Source organism: Hemitrygon akajei, chromosome 1 (genome assembly GCF_048418815.1).
Source record: "Hemitrygon akajei chromosome 1, sHemAka1.3, whole genome shotgun sequence".
NCBI lineage: Eukaryota > Metazoa > Chordata > Chondrichthyes > Myliobatiformes > Dasyatidae > Hemitrygon > Hemitrygon akajei.
This window is the reverse complement of record NC_133124.1, coordinates 84,034,445-84,050,231: the sequence shown is the minus strand read 5'-3', so window position 1 is coordinate 84,050,231 and position 15,787 is coordinate 84,034,445. Positions and strand designations below refer to the sequence as shown.

General features: G+C 39.6%; 1 protein-coding gene across 4 annotated transcripts in view; it reads right to left on the bottom strand.

The window, feature by feature from the left end:
- Positions 1-15,067, bottom strand: part of afg3l2 (AFG3-like AAA ATPase 2) — a 79,019-nt gene extending 63,952 nt beyond the window's left edge. For 2 of the 4 annotated variants that reach the window (XM_073046942.1, XM_073046952.1), the window contains exons 1-2: positions 14,824-15,064; positions 7,156-7,249 (exon numbers count right to left, since the gene is read on the bottom strand). In XM_073046942.1, the coding sequence (XP_072903043.1) occupies positions 7,156-7,249; positions 14,824-14,913 (184 nt within the window). In that variant the 5' untranslated portion in view covers positions 14,914-15,064. Of the gene's footprint in view, positions 1-7,155; positions 7,250-14,823 lie in introns of all 4 variants that reach the window. The other 2 variants (XM_073046969.1, XM_073046962.1) reach the window with 2 other exon arrangements.
- Positions 15,068-15,787: the final 720 nt, after the last annotated feature.

The window sequence follows — 15,787 nt, the reverse complement described above, 5'->3', positions numbered from 1 at the left end:
TTTGAACCTCATGATTCACCATTGCACAGAAATAAATATAGCTCATTATTTATAGAACTGATAACTGAAAATTAGAATGTTAATCATTTGCTTTTATATTTAATCCATTTTGCTACATACATTCAACCCTGTATTTCCCCCCCAAAGCTGGTGATCTGCCCAAATGAACCTTTCCAAGCTTCAACTAGGTATCTTTTTATGGGAAGGTAACCAAGCAAGTGTGTGTATCTGGTACAATGATCCAGCATGCCTATGGTTATGAGTCCCATAATCCTGCCACTAATTCAATACCAATATCATAAAACCAAGTTGATTTTTCTTTCAAATGTATCAGAGTCAGAGAGATACAGCATGAAATCAGGTGCATTAGTCCACCAAGTGCATGCCAACTATTAAACATCCTAATCATGCCCTAAACAATTTTATTCTCCCCACTTTCCCATCAGCTCCCCCTTCCTCAGGTTCTACTACCCACATCTTTTTGGGAAGTTAGGAGAAACTGGAGCACCTAGGGAAACATGAGAAGTCACAGCAAGAATTGCACTGGAGTCAAGATTGATCAGAAGTTCAATGCTATCATCCCCTCGAAACTGAACACTAAGCTCTAAAACCTAAGCTTTGATGCGCAACTGCATCCTCGATTTCATCACCATCACCAAGGGTGCCCCACAAGACTCTGTACTTAGCCCTATGCTCTGCTCACTTAATGCCTTTGAGCGTGTGGTTAAGAATAGCTCCAAAGCCATATTTAAGTTTGGTGTTGACACCACTGTTACTGGCTGAATCAAAGGTTGTGACAAATCGCCATATAGGAGGAGAGATTGAAAATCTGGCTGAATGGTGTCAGAACAACAACTCAACATCAGCAAAACCCAAAGCTGATGATCAACTTCTGGAGGTCTATGAACCAGTCCTCATTATGGGATCAGAGGTGGAGAGCAACTTTAAATTCCTTGGCAATATAATTTCAGAGGACCTATCTGGGATCTGTAAGCAAGTGTCATCCCAAAGAAAGCACAACAAAACTTCTAATTTCTTCGTATACATTTGGCATGTCATCTAAAACTTTGATAAACTTCTATAGATGCACAGTAGAGAGTATTTTCATGGCCTGGTAATGAAAACACCAATGCTCAGTAATGAAAGTCTATAGAAAGCCCTTTGAGCACTTTTACAAGGAGCGCTTCCACAAGAAAGCACGATCTATCATCAAGGACCCCCACCACCCAGGCCATGCTCTCTTCTCACTACTACCATCAGGCAGGAGATCAGGAGCCTTAGGTCTCACACCATCAGGTTCAGGAACAGTTTGGCCCTTTGGCCATCAGGCACCTGAATCAATGAGGATAACTTCACTCACCTCAAATCTGCACTGATTTCACAACCTGCAATCTCACTTTCAAAAACATCATAACTAATGCTTGTAGTAGAGTGGATTCTGGTTAATTAGGCTGTCAGTTAATCAGGACAGTCACTTATTTGGGACTCTATGCTGTTTAATTGGGATAAGGCACTGTTGCAGAAGTTTCTAACTAATCATGTGCACTTGTGTAGCTACTAAACACTACCCATGCTTACAGTGAGCAATTTTTAAATAGGGGCAGTTGCATGTGTTTGTGTTCCAAAAGCATTGATTTTTGTCACTGATAGTTGGCAAGAAAAAAGCAGTAATACAATTCAGAACAGTTTTGCTCACTGTGGTTTCAAGCACTTAGGCTTGGAGATGCCAGAAAGGCCAGGAGTAAAAGTGAAATGATTTCTCTACTTGAACAAGTTAGGCACTATGAAGAATTAAGGTATCAACAATCATCTTGAATGTTACAATGAAAATGAAGATTTGGAGGATGCAATCATTGAAAGCATTGTACGAAGGCAGTCCTCTTTTCCACAGATGTTGCCTGGCCTGTTGGGTTCCTCCAGCATTTTGTGTGTTGCTTGGATTTCCAGCATTTGCAGATTTTCTGTTGTTTGAGAATCCATTCGTTTTTTTTGCACAATTGGTCTTCTTTTGCACATTGGTTGTTTGTCAAGTCTTTATGTATATTTTTTTCATAAATTCTATTATATTCTTTATTTTCCTATAAATGCCTGCAAGAAAATTAATCTCAAGGTAGCATATAGTACTTTGAGAACGTTTACTTTGACTTTGAAGTCACTGGAGTAGTGAACCTGTGGCTGCACCACTGTGATTTTACAGTCAATAGAATGCTAGCAATAGAAAACAATGATACATCAAGCTTTCTTTAAAATGAGTGGAAATTATACTAGGCATGGCCTTCCTGAACAGTTAAACTCCCTATGTACACGATCCATGCCAAAGGCAAGACCAACAAATCCATACACATCACAACAGATGTCAGAATTGTTTCTTATTCCAGGATATCTTGAATCTAAGTAACAATAAATATAGCTCATTATTTACTAAAATGTTAACTGAAAAATAAGGATATTTTATTATATTTTGAATTAATCCATTCTACTGCATAAATGACTCTCTTTCAATTTCACAGACGTGAAGACCTGCCCTTGTGAACCTCTCTAGTTTGTAGTTAAAGGCAATCTTGAAGCACTACTAGATAAAGAATTCCAGGATATTGACCTAGGAGATTTAGGAGTTATAACTCTAATAATTGGCTTAATTTTAAACACGAGGGATCCTGCAGATGTTGGAAATCTTGAGCAATACATACAAAACGCAGCAGGAACTCAGCAAATCAGACAGCATCTATGAGGGGGCATAAACAGTCAACATTTCAGGTCAAAAACTTCCATCAGAACTGGAAAGGAAAGGGTTAGAAGCTAGAATACGAAGATAGGAGGAGGGGATGGAATACACTTAATGGCCGACTGAATTAGTTAAGCCTTGCTGCTGAAGATAGGCATCTTGATCATGTTTGATTGGGTAATAGGAATAGAATAGGCATCCGTTAGTCTTGTGAGGCCATGGATTTGCACCTTGGAAAGTTTCCAGGGCGCCGGCCTGGGCAGGGTTGTATGGGAGACCGGCAGTTGCCCAAGTTGCAAGCCTTCCCCTCTCCACGCCACCAATGTTGTCCAAGGGAAGGGCACTAGGACCCAAGCAGCTTGGCACCGGTATCATCGCAGAGCAATGTGTTGTTAAGTGCCTTACCACAATACGCTGCCTCAGCTGAGGCTCGAACCAGTGATCTTCAGATCACTAGACTGATGCCTTATCCACTAGGCCAAGCGCCAACACGGGTAATAAGTGTGTTATATCATTAATGTTTGGCCAGTGACAATTCAGTAATTTTTTTTGTATTTACAACTGATTCACAGGCAGTCCTTGAACTTCAGCCTGACTATAAATGCTATCTAGCTGATTTTAAACCTACAATGACGTAACTACACACAATGAAACAGAAAAACGCAAAATGACACCCATAGGGAAGGTGTAGCAAAAGGCTGTAAATACAGGTCAGTCTTAAGGTAACCATGTTACATGATATGAGCAAAAAACATAAACAATAAACTAATAAGTCAGCTTGAAGTAGAAATGCACCGGCTGGATGTTGAGTAAGATTTCAATTAATCATCCTTTACATATTGAAGAATTTTTTTAAAATCCTGATAACATTACATTTTCCAGCACGACCATGTCAGTTAATGCAACACAATTAAGCTTGATCAAAGAGACCATTGTTGGAGAAGATGAAGCCGGTGGGAGAACAAATGAATATTTTACTGCATCTCTTTAAGCTTACTATGATCATAGAGGTGGCCACAAGCAGAAAACAGGAGGTCGAAGGATCAACGTTAACTTACAGCTGGTTGAGAATGTCTCTTAAGATTTAAAACACAGTAGACAACATCCATTACAGTGGTGAAAATGTGAACAGTAATAGGTTAAACAGGCAGGGAAGACCTCTATCCTCAATTCATATTCAATGAAAATGAGACAGCCTTCTTTACAAAAGGAATGCCCTCACACACATTTCAACATATGCCTGGATATAGAACTATCAGAGACCACTTGTCACTCCTGCTGAGTTAAGGGCAAAGCCTCGAGATCTTACAGAGGTGCCAGAAAGTTTGTGAACCCTATGGAATTTTCTGTATTTCTGTATATGACCTAAAATGTGATCAGATCTTCATTCAAGTCCTAAACCTAGAGAAAGAGAACCCAATTAAATAAATAGTACAAAAAAACATTATACTTGTTCATTTATCTATTGAAAAAAAATGATCCAATATTACATGTATTCATTGATAAAGTATGTGAACTTTTGCTTTCAATAACTGGTCTGACACCTCCACCCCCCCCCCCCCACCCCCGTACAGCAATAACTTCAACCAATCGTTTCCAGTAACTGTTGATCAGTCCTTCCCATCAGCTTGGAGGACTGTTAGGCCATCCCTACTTACAAACTGCTTCAACTCTGGGATGTTGGTGGGCTTCCTAGAATGAACTGCTTGCTTCAGGTCCTTCCACAATGTTTCTATAGGATTAAGGTCAGGACTCGGCCATTCCAAAACATGAATTTTCTTCTTTTTAAACCATTCTGTATTTGATTTACTCTTGTCTTTCAGATCATTGTCTTGTTGCATTATCCAACTTTTATTAAGGTACAGGTGACGGATTGCTACCCTGACATTCTCCTGTAAAATGTTTTGACACAATTTTGAATTTATTGTTCCCTCAATGATTGCAAGCCATGATGCTCCTTCTACCATTCTTCACAGTTGGGATGAGATTTTGGTGTTGGTGTGCAGAATTTTCCTCCAAACTTAGCAATGCGTATTTCAGCCAAAAAGTTCAACTTTTGTCTCATCTGCCCACAGAATATTGTTTCAGAAGCATTGCAGAGCATTTAGGTGGTCTTTTGCAAACTTGAGACGAGCAGCAATGTTTTTTTTTGGAGAGCAATGGTTTCCTTCATGGTGTCTTTCCACGGACACCATTCTTGTTCAGTGTTTTTCTTCTAGTGAATACATGAACAGAGACTTTAGCAAGTTCTACAGATTTCTGCAGGTCTTTTGCTGTTATCCTTGGGATTATTTTCACCTCCTTCAGCATTGCACGTTGTGCTCTTAGTGTGATCTTTTCAGGAAGCACACTCCTAGGGAGAGTAGCAACAGTACTGAGTTTACTCCATTCATTGACAATTTCTTTCACTGTGGACTGATGAGCACACAGGTCTTTAGAAGTGCTTTTGTAGTCTTTTCCAGCTTCATGCATCTCTACAATTCCTCTTCAAAGGTCCTCTGAAAATTGTTTTGATTGAAGTATGGTGCACATAAAGAGCAGGCTCTGTCAGTAACCTGAATGTGTGTCTTTTTTAATAGAGCAGAACACCTCTACAACTCACACCTCCAGTCTCATCTCAATGATTGGAACACCCGACTCTAAATAGCTTTTGTAGAAGACTGTACACCAGAGGTTCACACACCTTTTCCACCAAATACATGTAATAATAGATCATTTTTTCTCAATTAATAAATGAATTGGTATAATCTTTTCTTTTTTTATTTAGTTCAGTTTTCTTTATCTAGTTTTAGGACTTGCATGAAGATCTGATCACATTTTAGGCCATATTTATGCAGAAATAGAGAAAATTCTACAGGGTTCACAAACTTCCTAGCACCACTGTATACCAAAACCCATGCTTGTCTACCAGAAAATTCAACAATAATAAATGGGTTTTCTAAAGAGCACCTGTTTTTAATTTGGAGGGCAAGCAAAAACACATGTAACAATGCCTTCTCCCAGCAGTGGTTTATTTCATATTTTTGCCCAATGAAGAATTACTGCGTGGAAAATAATCTTGAATATCAGATAAAGTGGTTATAATATCCCCAGGCCATGTAAAGGACAATAATAGCCTCTCAAATTGTTGACCTTTGGAGAGAGCAAATCTTCCAAACACAAAAACCCCTTACAAAGCTAATGGACTAAAAATTAACATACAATTTCACGGCTTTTTATCAATGCAACTTCAAACATTTAACTGAAAAAGCAATTAAGCAGCCAAGATAAGTAGTCAATGAGGAAATCCTTAAGTACAATATCGCACCCTGTGAAGTGTATTATAACATCTTCTGATGTTATTAATCACCATCATTGATTATATGATCATATAATTCTGTGAATGTACCATTCTATTTTCATGAAAACCATTTTTAACACAAGTGCATCCTAGACAGTGGTCACCAACATTTCCAGGAACAGTATGGCACAAGTTATGGCTGGAGGCATATGGCAACATTGTGGCATTTGGGAGGGGAGCAGTGAGCAGCAATGACATCACTCAACCGTCTTCCCAAACAGGACTGGATGAAGTTGATACTCAGGGTGGCAGAGCTACTGGTCTCATGGGGCACCGCAATGAATGAGGAACTGCAAGATTTGCAGCAATGCCAATTCAAGTGAATACTGATAATACTGAAACAGTAGATTCCAGTTGAAATACTTAATAGTTGATGTGATCAGATGTAGGTATTCAGAAAGACTGAGAGGGAATTGAACCATTTTCTGAGAAGGAGTCGAACTGCAAGCACAGTTCCTCAGCTAAAAGAATTGTGCTTGACAGCATTTCCCATTAGAGAAATGCTCGATGAAGGGAATTGGCAAGACAGTTAACCCTGGATCTCATCACAACTTGGCCATCTTCCCATATACAGCTTGACTCATCACCCACACTCTCACCTGTATCCTCTTCCACTAATGCTCCTATTGCTGTTCTGGTGCATTTGCAAATTCATTCTTGTCAGTTTACACTATATTCTGTATTACTTCTCATTACATTGACCTTAACAAGACTTAGTACAACGCACAGCCTTAAAGGTCCTTGTCGTGAAATGTTGACTAAACTTTATGTTTCCACAGATGCTGCTTGACCTGCTGAATTCTTCTAGCATTTTTTTGCTCCAGATTCCAGATCTGCAGCCCCTTGTGTCTCCAAATGTAAAGGAAGTATGTGTCTTACATTACTGTCAAAACAGAATCTAAACAACTTGGTCAAACACTAAAATAAAGGTTTAGAATTCAAGGCAAAGTACTTAAGTGGCTCATTTAAAATACTGTATATTCTTATTCTTGCTTTACAGAGTGACTAGATTAAAATGCATTTTGGATGTTTAAAGAAACAGACCAGTTATTAAATGATAATATATAATTAGAATCTCAAGATGCCGTACCTTTAGGAGGCCGTGAGCAGAGGCGTCTGTAGACACCAAGCACGTTTGTCAGCAGACTGTTCCCATCCACACAGTTAAATGTACAACCAGAAGACTGCAAAATAAATGGCACTAATCCTTCAACCAGCCATTGCAACAAGAATGTCACAAAAACATTGTTAAAAAACAGCTAGATAGTATTTGCTTGCTTTTTCACATTAAACCAATTTAGTGCTATGGTGGTATACACAATTAAGACATTGAGGTTACAATCTTAAAGGGCAGAATAATTTCAACCTCTATCTTTAATATAGATTATTAGGGAAATGGAAAGGTGTTTGATGTTTGGCATGATCACAGTGGGTCAAAGAACATACTTCTGTGCTGTTGCTTCACTTCATACCCTCTGCTCAAATTCTGAGATCTTTCTTAATCTATAGAATTCAAGAAATATGTTTGATTCTGTAACTTCTGATAATATAATTTTTTCTATAACGATATAATTCTTGTTTGTTGTTTCATGTGCTCTTTCCATCTCAAATCAGACAAGATCAACCGATATCACTTGGTATTGTTGGATCCAACTGTTTAAGTTTAATCATCATTTTCTTTGCCATTTAGCAATCAATTATCTGCTTGTATTTTAAATAGCTGTTATATACATAACAGTTTAATATGCCTCTAGTGTCTATACAAAGTATAATTCTGGCTAATTAAGTGGCTAATATTTTCTCATTAGTTAATTTTATCAGAGTCTTTAATAAGTATTTTTTAATTGGTTGATTCTTTATCTATGAATTCTCTTATCATTTGGTTATAAAAATAGCTGTTTTGTGCTAGGCACCATCTTTAGATCCTCTCTTCAATAGTAAGCCCCCTGTCACTGGTCTGTTCTTGTTCTCTTTGTTCTATCAATTCAAGAATGTCCTCTATTGTCAGAGAGAAAAGTTCTGAAAAAAAAGAGTTCTGGCCTCAAATATCAGACGGAAATCAAGATTTTTGGTACCTGCTTAGAATGGTGGTTCTACAATCTAATTGGTATTCACCTAGTAGGTTATGATCTATTTTGGTACTTGATGAAAATAGTGGTTGTACAATCTATTTGCTTGTTGGATCAACCTATGTACTTACTTACTTACTGCCCATTACGCCACTGGCATTGAGGGCAATAATGAAAGTTCTCCATCTCTGGCAGTATTCAGGATTTCCTTCATCATGTCAATAGCTTCCTCTTGGCTTTCACTACTGTCAGTCATACAAGTCCCAGGTAGAGACTCAGGAATACCATTGCACTTAGATGTAGAAGGATTCTTCATTGCTGTTTCCATAACAATTTTGTTTTACCAGTCAGGATTGTTATCTCTGAGCTGAACCCCAAAACCTGGAGGCCCAGTGGACCACTCTTAGTCTGTCCTCTATCCTTTGACCTGTTTGGCATGGATGACCCTACCTAGAGCCAAAGCATAAAGCCCTGATTCCAGCCAACATAGCTCTCCTGGTCATTGAGGCATGCAAGCCTCCAAACCCTAGGATAAGGTTGTAGTCCCCTTGGAGGATCAGCCTACGTGGTTGTTGAAGATATCTATTTGCTATTTGGTTACAATCTATTGATATTTCTAGATCTCAAATTGAATCAAAACGATTACCAGTGTTGTGAAACTTACTAAGAACTCTTAGCCAAATAAAACATTTCAGTTGGAAAACTATTGAAAAAGACCAGACATGAAAATGGCTGCTACTGATTTAGAGATATGAGCACATGGTCCGTTTGATCAAATGTGTGAGCAATTGAAAGAGTTAACAGGGAATGTTCTACTAATTGAAAGAAACACAAAACCTGCGATAAACTACAAAAACAGTATGACAGAGACAATAAAAAGTGTAAAGAGCAAATCTTTGCATTAACCAAACGAGCAGAACAATACAGTTAATTCAATTTACACAAGTGCAGCATATGGAGTTTCAAAGCAAACTAAAACAAAATGGAAAAGCCATGAATTCAAGTGGATGATCCTGCTAGTGATGCTCCAGCTGATGCTGGAAAACACCTACGGTACTTCTAAAGTTTCACCTGAAGAATTACGAATCACATCGAACAGTCTCCCTATACAGTTCCAGCATCCAAACGCTGGACAATTACAGCCTATATCAGACAGTCCTTCAAGACAGCGCCACCATCTGAATGCCAAAGAATTACAGGATGGACATGACACGGACTCTATCACAGCCCCAAATCTCAAATGAGGATGACAGTAATGAAACAGTAAGACTGACAGCTACAGTGCCTATAAAAAGTATTCAGCCCCCGGGAAGTTTTCATGTTTTATTGTTTTACAACATTGAATCACAGTGGATTTAATTTGGGTTTTTTTTTACACTGATCAACAGAAAAGACTCTTTCGTGTCAAAGTGAAAACAGATCTCTACTAAGTGATCTAATTACAAATATAAATCACAAAATAATTGATTGCCCAAGTATTCACACCCTTTAACATGACACACCAAACCATCACTGGTGCAGCCAATTAGTTTTAGAAGTAACGTAATTAGTTAAATGGAGACCTGTGTACAGTCAAGTTGTTTCAATTATTGGTAGTAAAACTACACCTATATCTGGAAGGTCCAACTGCTGTTAAGTCAGTACCCTGGCAAAAATACGAAGATAAAAGAACACTCCAAGTAACTCCGCGAAAAGGTTAACTGAAAAGCACAAGTCAGGAGATGGATACAAGAAAATTTTTAAGTCACTCAATATCCCTTGGAGTACAGTTAATCATCAAGGAATGGAAAAAATATGGCACAGCTGTAAATCTGCCTAGCACTAGCAGCCCTCAAAAACTGAGTGACCATGCAAGGAGGGGACCAGTGAGGGAGGCCACCAATAGACCTACAATAACTCTGGAGGAGTTACAAACTTCAGTGGCTGTGATGGGAGAAACTGCACACAGAACAACGGTTGCCTGGGTGTTTCACCGGTCACAGATTTATGGGCAAATGGAAAGAGAAAGTCACTATTGAAAAGTCTCACATGAAATCCTGGCTAGAGTTTTCCAGAAGCCATGTGGGAGACTCCAAAGTCAGCTGGAAAAAAGTTCTATGGTCTGATGAAACTAAAATTGAGCTTTTTGGCTATCAAGACTAAATGCTATGCTTGGCTTACATACATCATCAAAAATACAACATCCCTACCATGAAGCATGACGGTGGCTGCATCATGCTGTGGGGATGCTTCACTGCAGCAGGTCCTGAAGGCTTCTGAAGGTAGAGGGTAAAATGAATGCAGCAAACTAGAGGGAAATCCTGGAGGAAAACCGAAGAAGTCTGCAAGAGAACTTGTGACTTGGGAGATTTGTTTTCCAGCAAGGCAATGACCCCAACTATAAAGCAAATGCTACATAGAGAAAGGCTTAAAAACAAAGTTAATGTCCTGGAGTGGCCAAGTCAGACTCTAGACCTCAATTCAACTGAGAATAAGCGGCTGGACTTGAAAAGGGCTGTTCATTCATGTTCCCCAAGCAATCTGACAGAGCTTGGGCAGTTTTGTAAAGAAGAATGGGGAAAAATTGCAGTGTCCAGATGTGCAAAGCTGATAGAGACCTATCCACACAGACTCAAGGCTGTAATTGCTGCCAAAGGTGTGTGTACTAAATTCTGACTTGAAGGGGGCGAATATTTAAGCAAGCAATTATTCTGTGTTTTATATTTGTTATTAATTCAGATCACTTTGTAGAGAACTGTTTTCACTTTGACAGGAAAGAGGTTTTTTCTGTTAATGTGTCAAAAAAGCCAAATTAAATTCAATGTTGAAAAACATGAAAAATTCCAAGGGAAGTGAATACTTTTTATAGACAGTATACATCACAGTTTGCTCCAATAAAGACAAGGGAGTGAAAACACACAGGACTGAAGGTGAAATCATTGTTAATCAATGTATTGACAAGCTAGTGTTAGATCCGTTGATTATTGCTCAATCATTCAACGATCTGCTGAGGATCAGTAAGTGCTCAGACAACCCCATGACTCTTAATGAAGAACAAGTGAAAGTGTTTCAAATTTTAAAGGTGACATTGTGAATCATCTGCATTAAGAATCCTAATACAGACAAATAATTTGTCCTGCATATTAGTGAGAAACACATGATAGTGGTTTTAATTCGAGAACATGAAGACTAACTGCGTCCTGTTGGTTATTACTCTGCCAATGATTGAGAAAGGAATTCAAATGAAACTGAAATGTTGGCATTAGGAAGCATGGAGTACAAAAGATGATCGGCAAATTCTCCCAATGGTGATGGAATCCATTGTTCAAGGCACAAGCTTAACAAGTGTTTGAAAGAGCATGACATGCCAGAAAATGCATTCTGGGACAACAAAGCTACCACAAGTGAGTGCTCCTGCTCCACCTGATCCATTTTTACATTTACAAGTGGCCTACATTCCTTTGTCAAAGTGTCAAGAATACTCAGATGTACTGGTATTAGTGGACAAGTTTTCAAGATGGGAGGAAGCTATTCCAGCAAGGTAAGCCACTGTCAATCACACAGGAAAAGCTCTGATCAAGGACTATATTCCTAGATGGGGATTGCCATGTTACATCGACTCTTACCAAAGAAGATATTTCACTGGGTCTGCTTGCCAGGAATTATGTGGACTGACGAGCACTGAATGATCTTTTCATTGTCCACATCACCCAGAATCAAGACAAGCTGAACAAATAAATGGAACCATCAAACAATGACTAGGTAGCATGAGGAAGGCGTACCATGGCCTACAGCTCTTCCTATGGCCTTATGTAACATCAGAGCATCAAGAAAACTAAACCAAGTCCATTCGATTTAGTAACACGCCACTGCCAGGAGCCCTTGATCTCCAGAAGGCTGATATACAGATTATGGCAGATGGTTTAGTTAACTATTGTGTTAAATTAACTCGAGCTGTACCATTTACTTTGACTCTGACTGGGCCACTCAAGGACATCAATTTTCTTCATTTGAAGCCACTACATGGTTGCTTTGGCAGTGTGCTTTGAGTCGTTGTCCTGCTGAAAGACAAATTTCCTCCCCAGTTTAAGCTTTCAGGCAGAGCTAGCAGGTTTTTATCCCGCATCTCTGTATTTAGCAGCATTCATCTTCCTGGTTACACAGTAGATATCTTGGACACTTTTACAAAGCACCATAGATGTGAACTACTTTGGCATTTGACCAAACCATATTAAACACTATCAGACCCTAGAACAAATCAAAGTTCAAAATAAATTTATTATCAAAGTACATAAATATCATTCTGGATTACAAAAATTCTTGTTTCAAATGGCCTCTTCTTGTAGCATTGAGCTATCTCAAGAGCACGCTTCAATTTGCCTTAGCCACCAAGCTAAACTTCACCTAAGAAACCATCCTCTCTCATCACCCAAAAGCTTATCCTGTGCACAATTTAATTCTTCTTAATATCTTGGCTTCCCTTTTTTTTGAGCTGAGAACTAGTTGACAAATTGTCAAATAATCTGTCATCCACCTCAAATTCCTTCTCAAAACATTCAAGGACTGTCCTCACAAATTCATCTGCTCTCTTGTTTTCCTGCCCGTAAAACACATCATCAGGTCCTCAATAAATAATGTTTATACAGCTGCATGCTTCAACCATGAAGGGTGAATGAATGGACAAAAACTTGACAAAGAGATTGTGAGGTTATGCACATCAGCAAGCGGAATCTTAAGGCAGGTAATTCTCTTTGGAGAAAGATTGTAGATGTGTGAAGTACTGAGGGTTCTAGGTATTTTTGTGCAGGAATCCAGTTTGCAATCAGGCACAGCAAGCAGTTAGGAAGACAAATGACATATTAGCCTTTATTGAAAGAAGATTGGTATTCAAAAGTACGGAGGTATTTTTACAAATTGTACTAAGGTATGAGCAAGGACGTAGCTGGAGTACTGCGCAGAGTCTTGCACAACTCAATTAAGAAATTACATACTGGTATTGGACATAGTCGAAAAAGAAATTCACTGGGCTAATTCATGGATAAGATGGTTGTCCTGTCATTTATTTTTATTTATTTAGCAATACACCATGGAGTAGGGCCTTCCGGCCACACCATCCCAAAACTGCCTAACCTAATCACAGGACAAATACAATGACAAGTAACCTTCTGGTGGTCTTTAAACTGTGGGAGGAAACTGAAGCACGTTGGAAAAACTCATGCATTACACATGGAGGATGTAGAGACTCCTTAAAGAACAGCGGCAAAATTGAACTCCGAACTCCAGAATGCTACTGCTATGCTACTGGGGTGCGTATGAGCAGTAAATAAGTTAGACCCATATTCTTTGGAATGTCTAGAAAATCCTACAAAGCAGATGTTGGAGATGTTTCCATATTGACAGATTCCCAAACAAGGGATCATGCAGAATATTCTGACAATTAGCTTATCAACCATCTGAGAATCGTAGAGGTTTATCATATGAATCAGCAGGTGATGTTTCCTTCACCCCCTTTCACATCACCATGGCCCCAGCTCTAACACTCATTTTTAACTTACCAGGAGCCAGTTTCTCAACTCTCTTTAAAATGACCAGGGTGCAATTTCCCAATTCATTCTAAATGTACTGGCTTCATTGGGAAATGTATATTATGTAACATCTGAAAAATTAAATAGAATAAAAAAAGTGCAGGGGTAATGAATGGAAAAACAAACAATACGCCAGGAAATCTGCTGGTCCTGATCAAAGTCTCACAGCTGTAACAGGATTAGTGGGTGGTTATTTAAAACTGAAGTCTGCAGGAACATCTTGCAGAGAGAGGTAAATCTCTGAAAGAGGATGGAGATGGTTAAATCATTTGAGGCATTTAAAGAGGAATATGCTCAATTTTTGGAAAACTACACAATTGTGAGCTATGGGGAACTAACAAAGAAGAGCAGAAGCTGGCTGGGGTAGATCAGTTATGTAAGCTTGAGGGAGCAAATGACTATTCCTGATCTTAGTTTTTTATGTTACTACTTTGGAACTACTCCAACCAGTTTTTCACAACACAGCACAAGAACAGCCTATCATTTGTAACTGACAACTGATTCCCCTTCCTTCTTTGCAACCTATCTGCAGCCTGTAACAATAAACCACAGTGACTCCTCCAAAGTTTTGCACATTGATCAGCTGATCAGAATTGCCTCCTCCAGCATCAGCATCCTCTCTCTGGACTGAATGGAAAGAACTACTTAGATCAATGTAGCACCGCTGCTCAGGCCACGTCATTCTCAATCCTGACACCAGACTTCTACAACAGAAATTATTCCAAACTTCCACAGAATAGGTCATCCAGAAAGCAGAGGAAAAGACTCAAGGATGTTCTCAAAACAACTTTGAAAACTGAAATATTCCCACTGACTCCTCACAGTCCCTAGCTCACAATCACGCAAAGCACGAAGATGATACAGAGAACCTCAAGTCCATGCATCAGATCCACAACAGATGTACATCTACTAAGTTGCTGACTGGGGTGTTACACAATACACTAACGTCACTAATCAAGCGCGGAGGCCTAAGCTCCACCGGGATCCCGCCTGAGTCACATTGAGAAGGGGCGCCAGCCTGAGGAGGTCGAGATAAGGTGGAAGGAACGGGGAAGGAGTGAGGCGCAGGGCAGCGAACCAGCCGGCCGGCTGAGCTGCGGACACTGCCTCAAGTCCATCACTTACCGGTCTCCAGGCCGGCCTGAAGTGCCGAGGGCCCAGGCTCATGCACAGTCTCCGACAGCATCGGGCCACCAGGAAATAACGATGCGCCATAACTCCTTTGGCTCTGAACTACCGTGGGCGATCAGTTATAATGGCCAAAAACAGACTGAACCGAAGACATGGCCACAACGTCCCGATTCATCGCATAGCAGCTGTCGCCAGGCTCCTCTCGCGCTGGCGCCTGACGTCACGCTGTTGCCCCGCCTATGATGGCGTCACCCAAATACAGTGACGTCACGGACCAACAAAACTTCAGTTGAAGTTTTTCTAACTCTTCCGGATGGTTCACCATGTTCTCGCTTTTGTTCTGCCTGTGCAGCTGCTGCCTTCTGTGCCCATCATGTTGTCTTTGCATGTTTTTCACGCTTCTTTTCGCCGTCATTTATTTGCTCGATTCCAATGAATTCATTAATCTGCCGCTTTATGGGGAAGTGCCTTAACCTGCCTTAGAGGCTATAAAAGGGAATAAATCAAAAGCTCGTCCTGACATAGTTATTGAGATTCTCTTACTTTTGTTTACAGTAGGGATGATGGGTTGTGAAGTTAGATTTACAAGGATACCTGGGCATGCTGGGGTGGAGGGAAATGAAATTGTGGATGGCATTGCAAAGTTTTCCTTACAGAGCGGGCAAGTAGGAATTAGAATACCCCTAGGCAGAGCAGAATTGAGAAGTAGGATATAAAATAAGGCATAGAGAAGAAATGGCAAGAGGATTGGAAAAATGAATTAAAGGGAAGGCATTACTTTTCTAGTCACCCTCTAGTTAAAAAGGTCTCAGACTGTTACTCTTTAAATCATAGAGAAATGGTGAAATAAACAAGACTTAGGTTGGGGCATTGTGGGCTAAACTATTACTTAAAGATAATAGGAAAACATCCAGCTGGATTATGCGACTGTGGTATTCCAGAGACAGTTCAGCATATT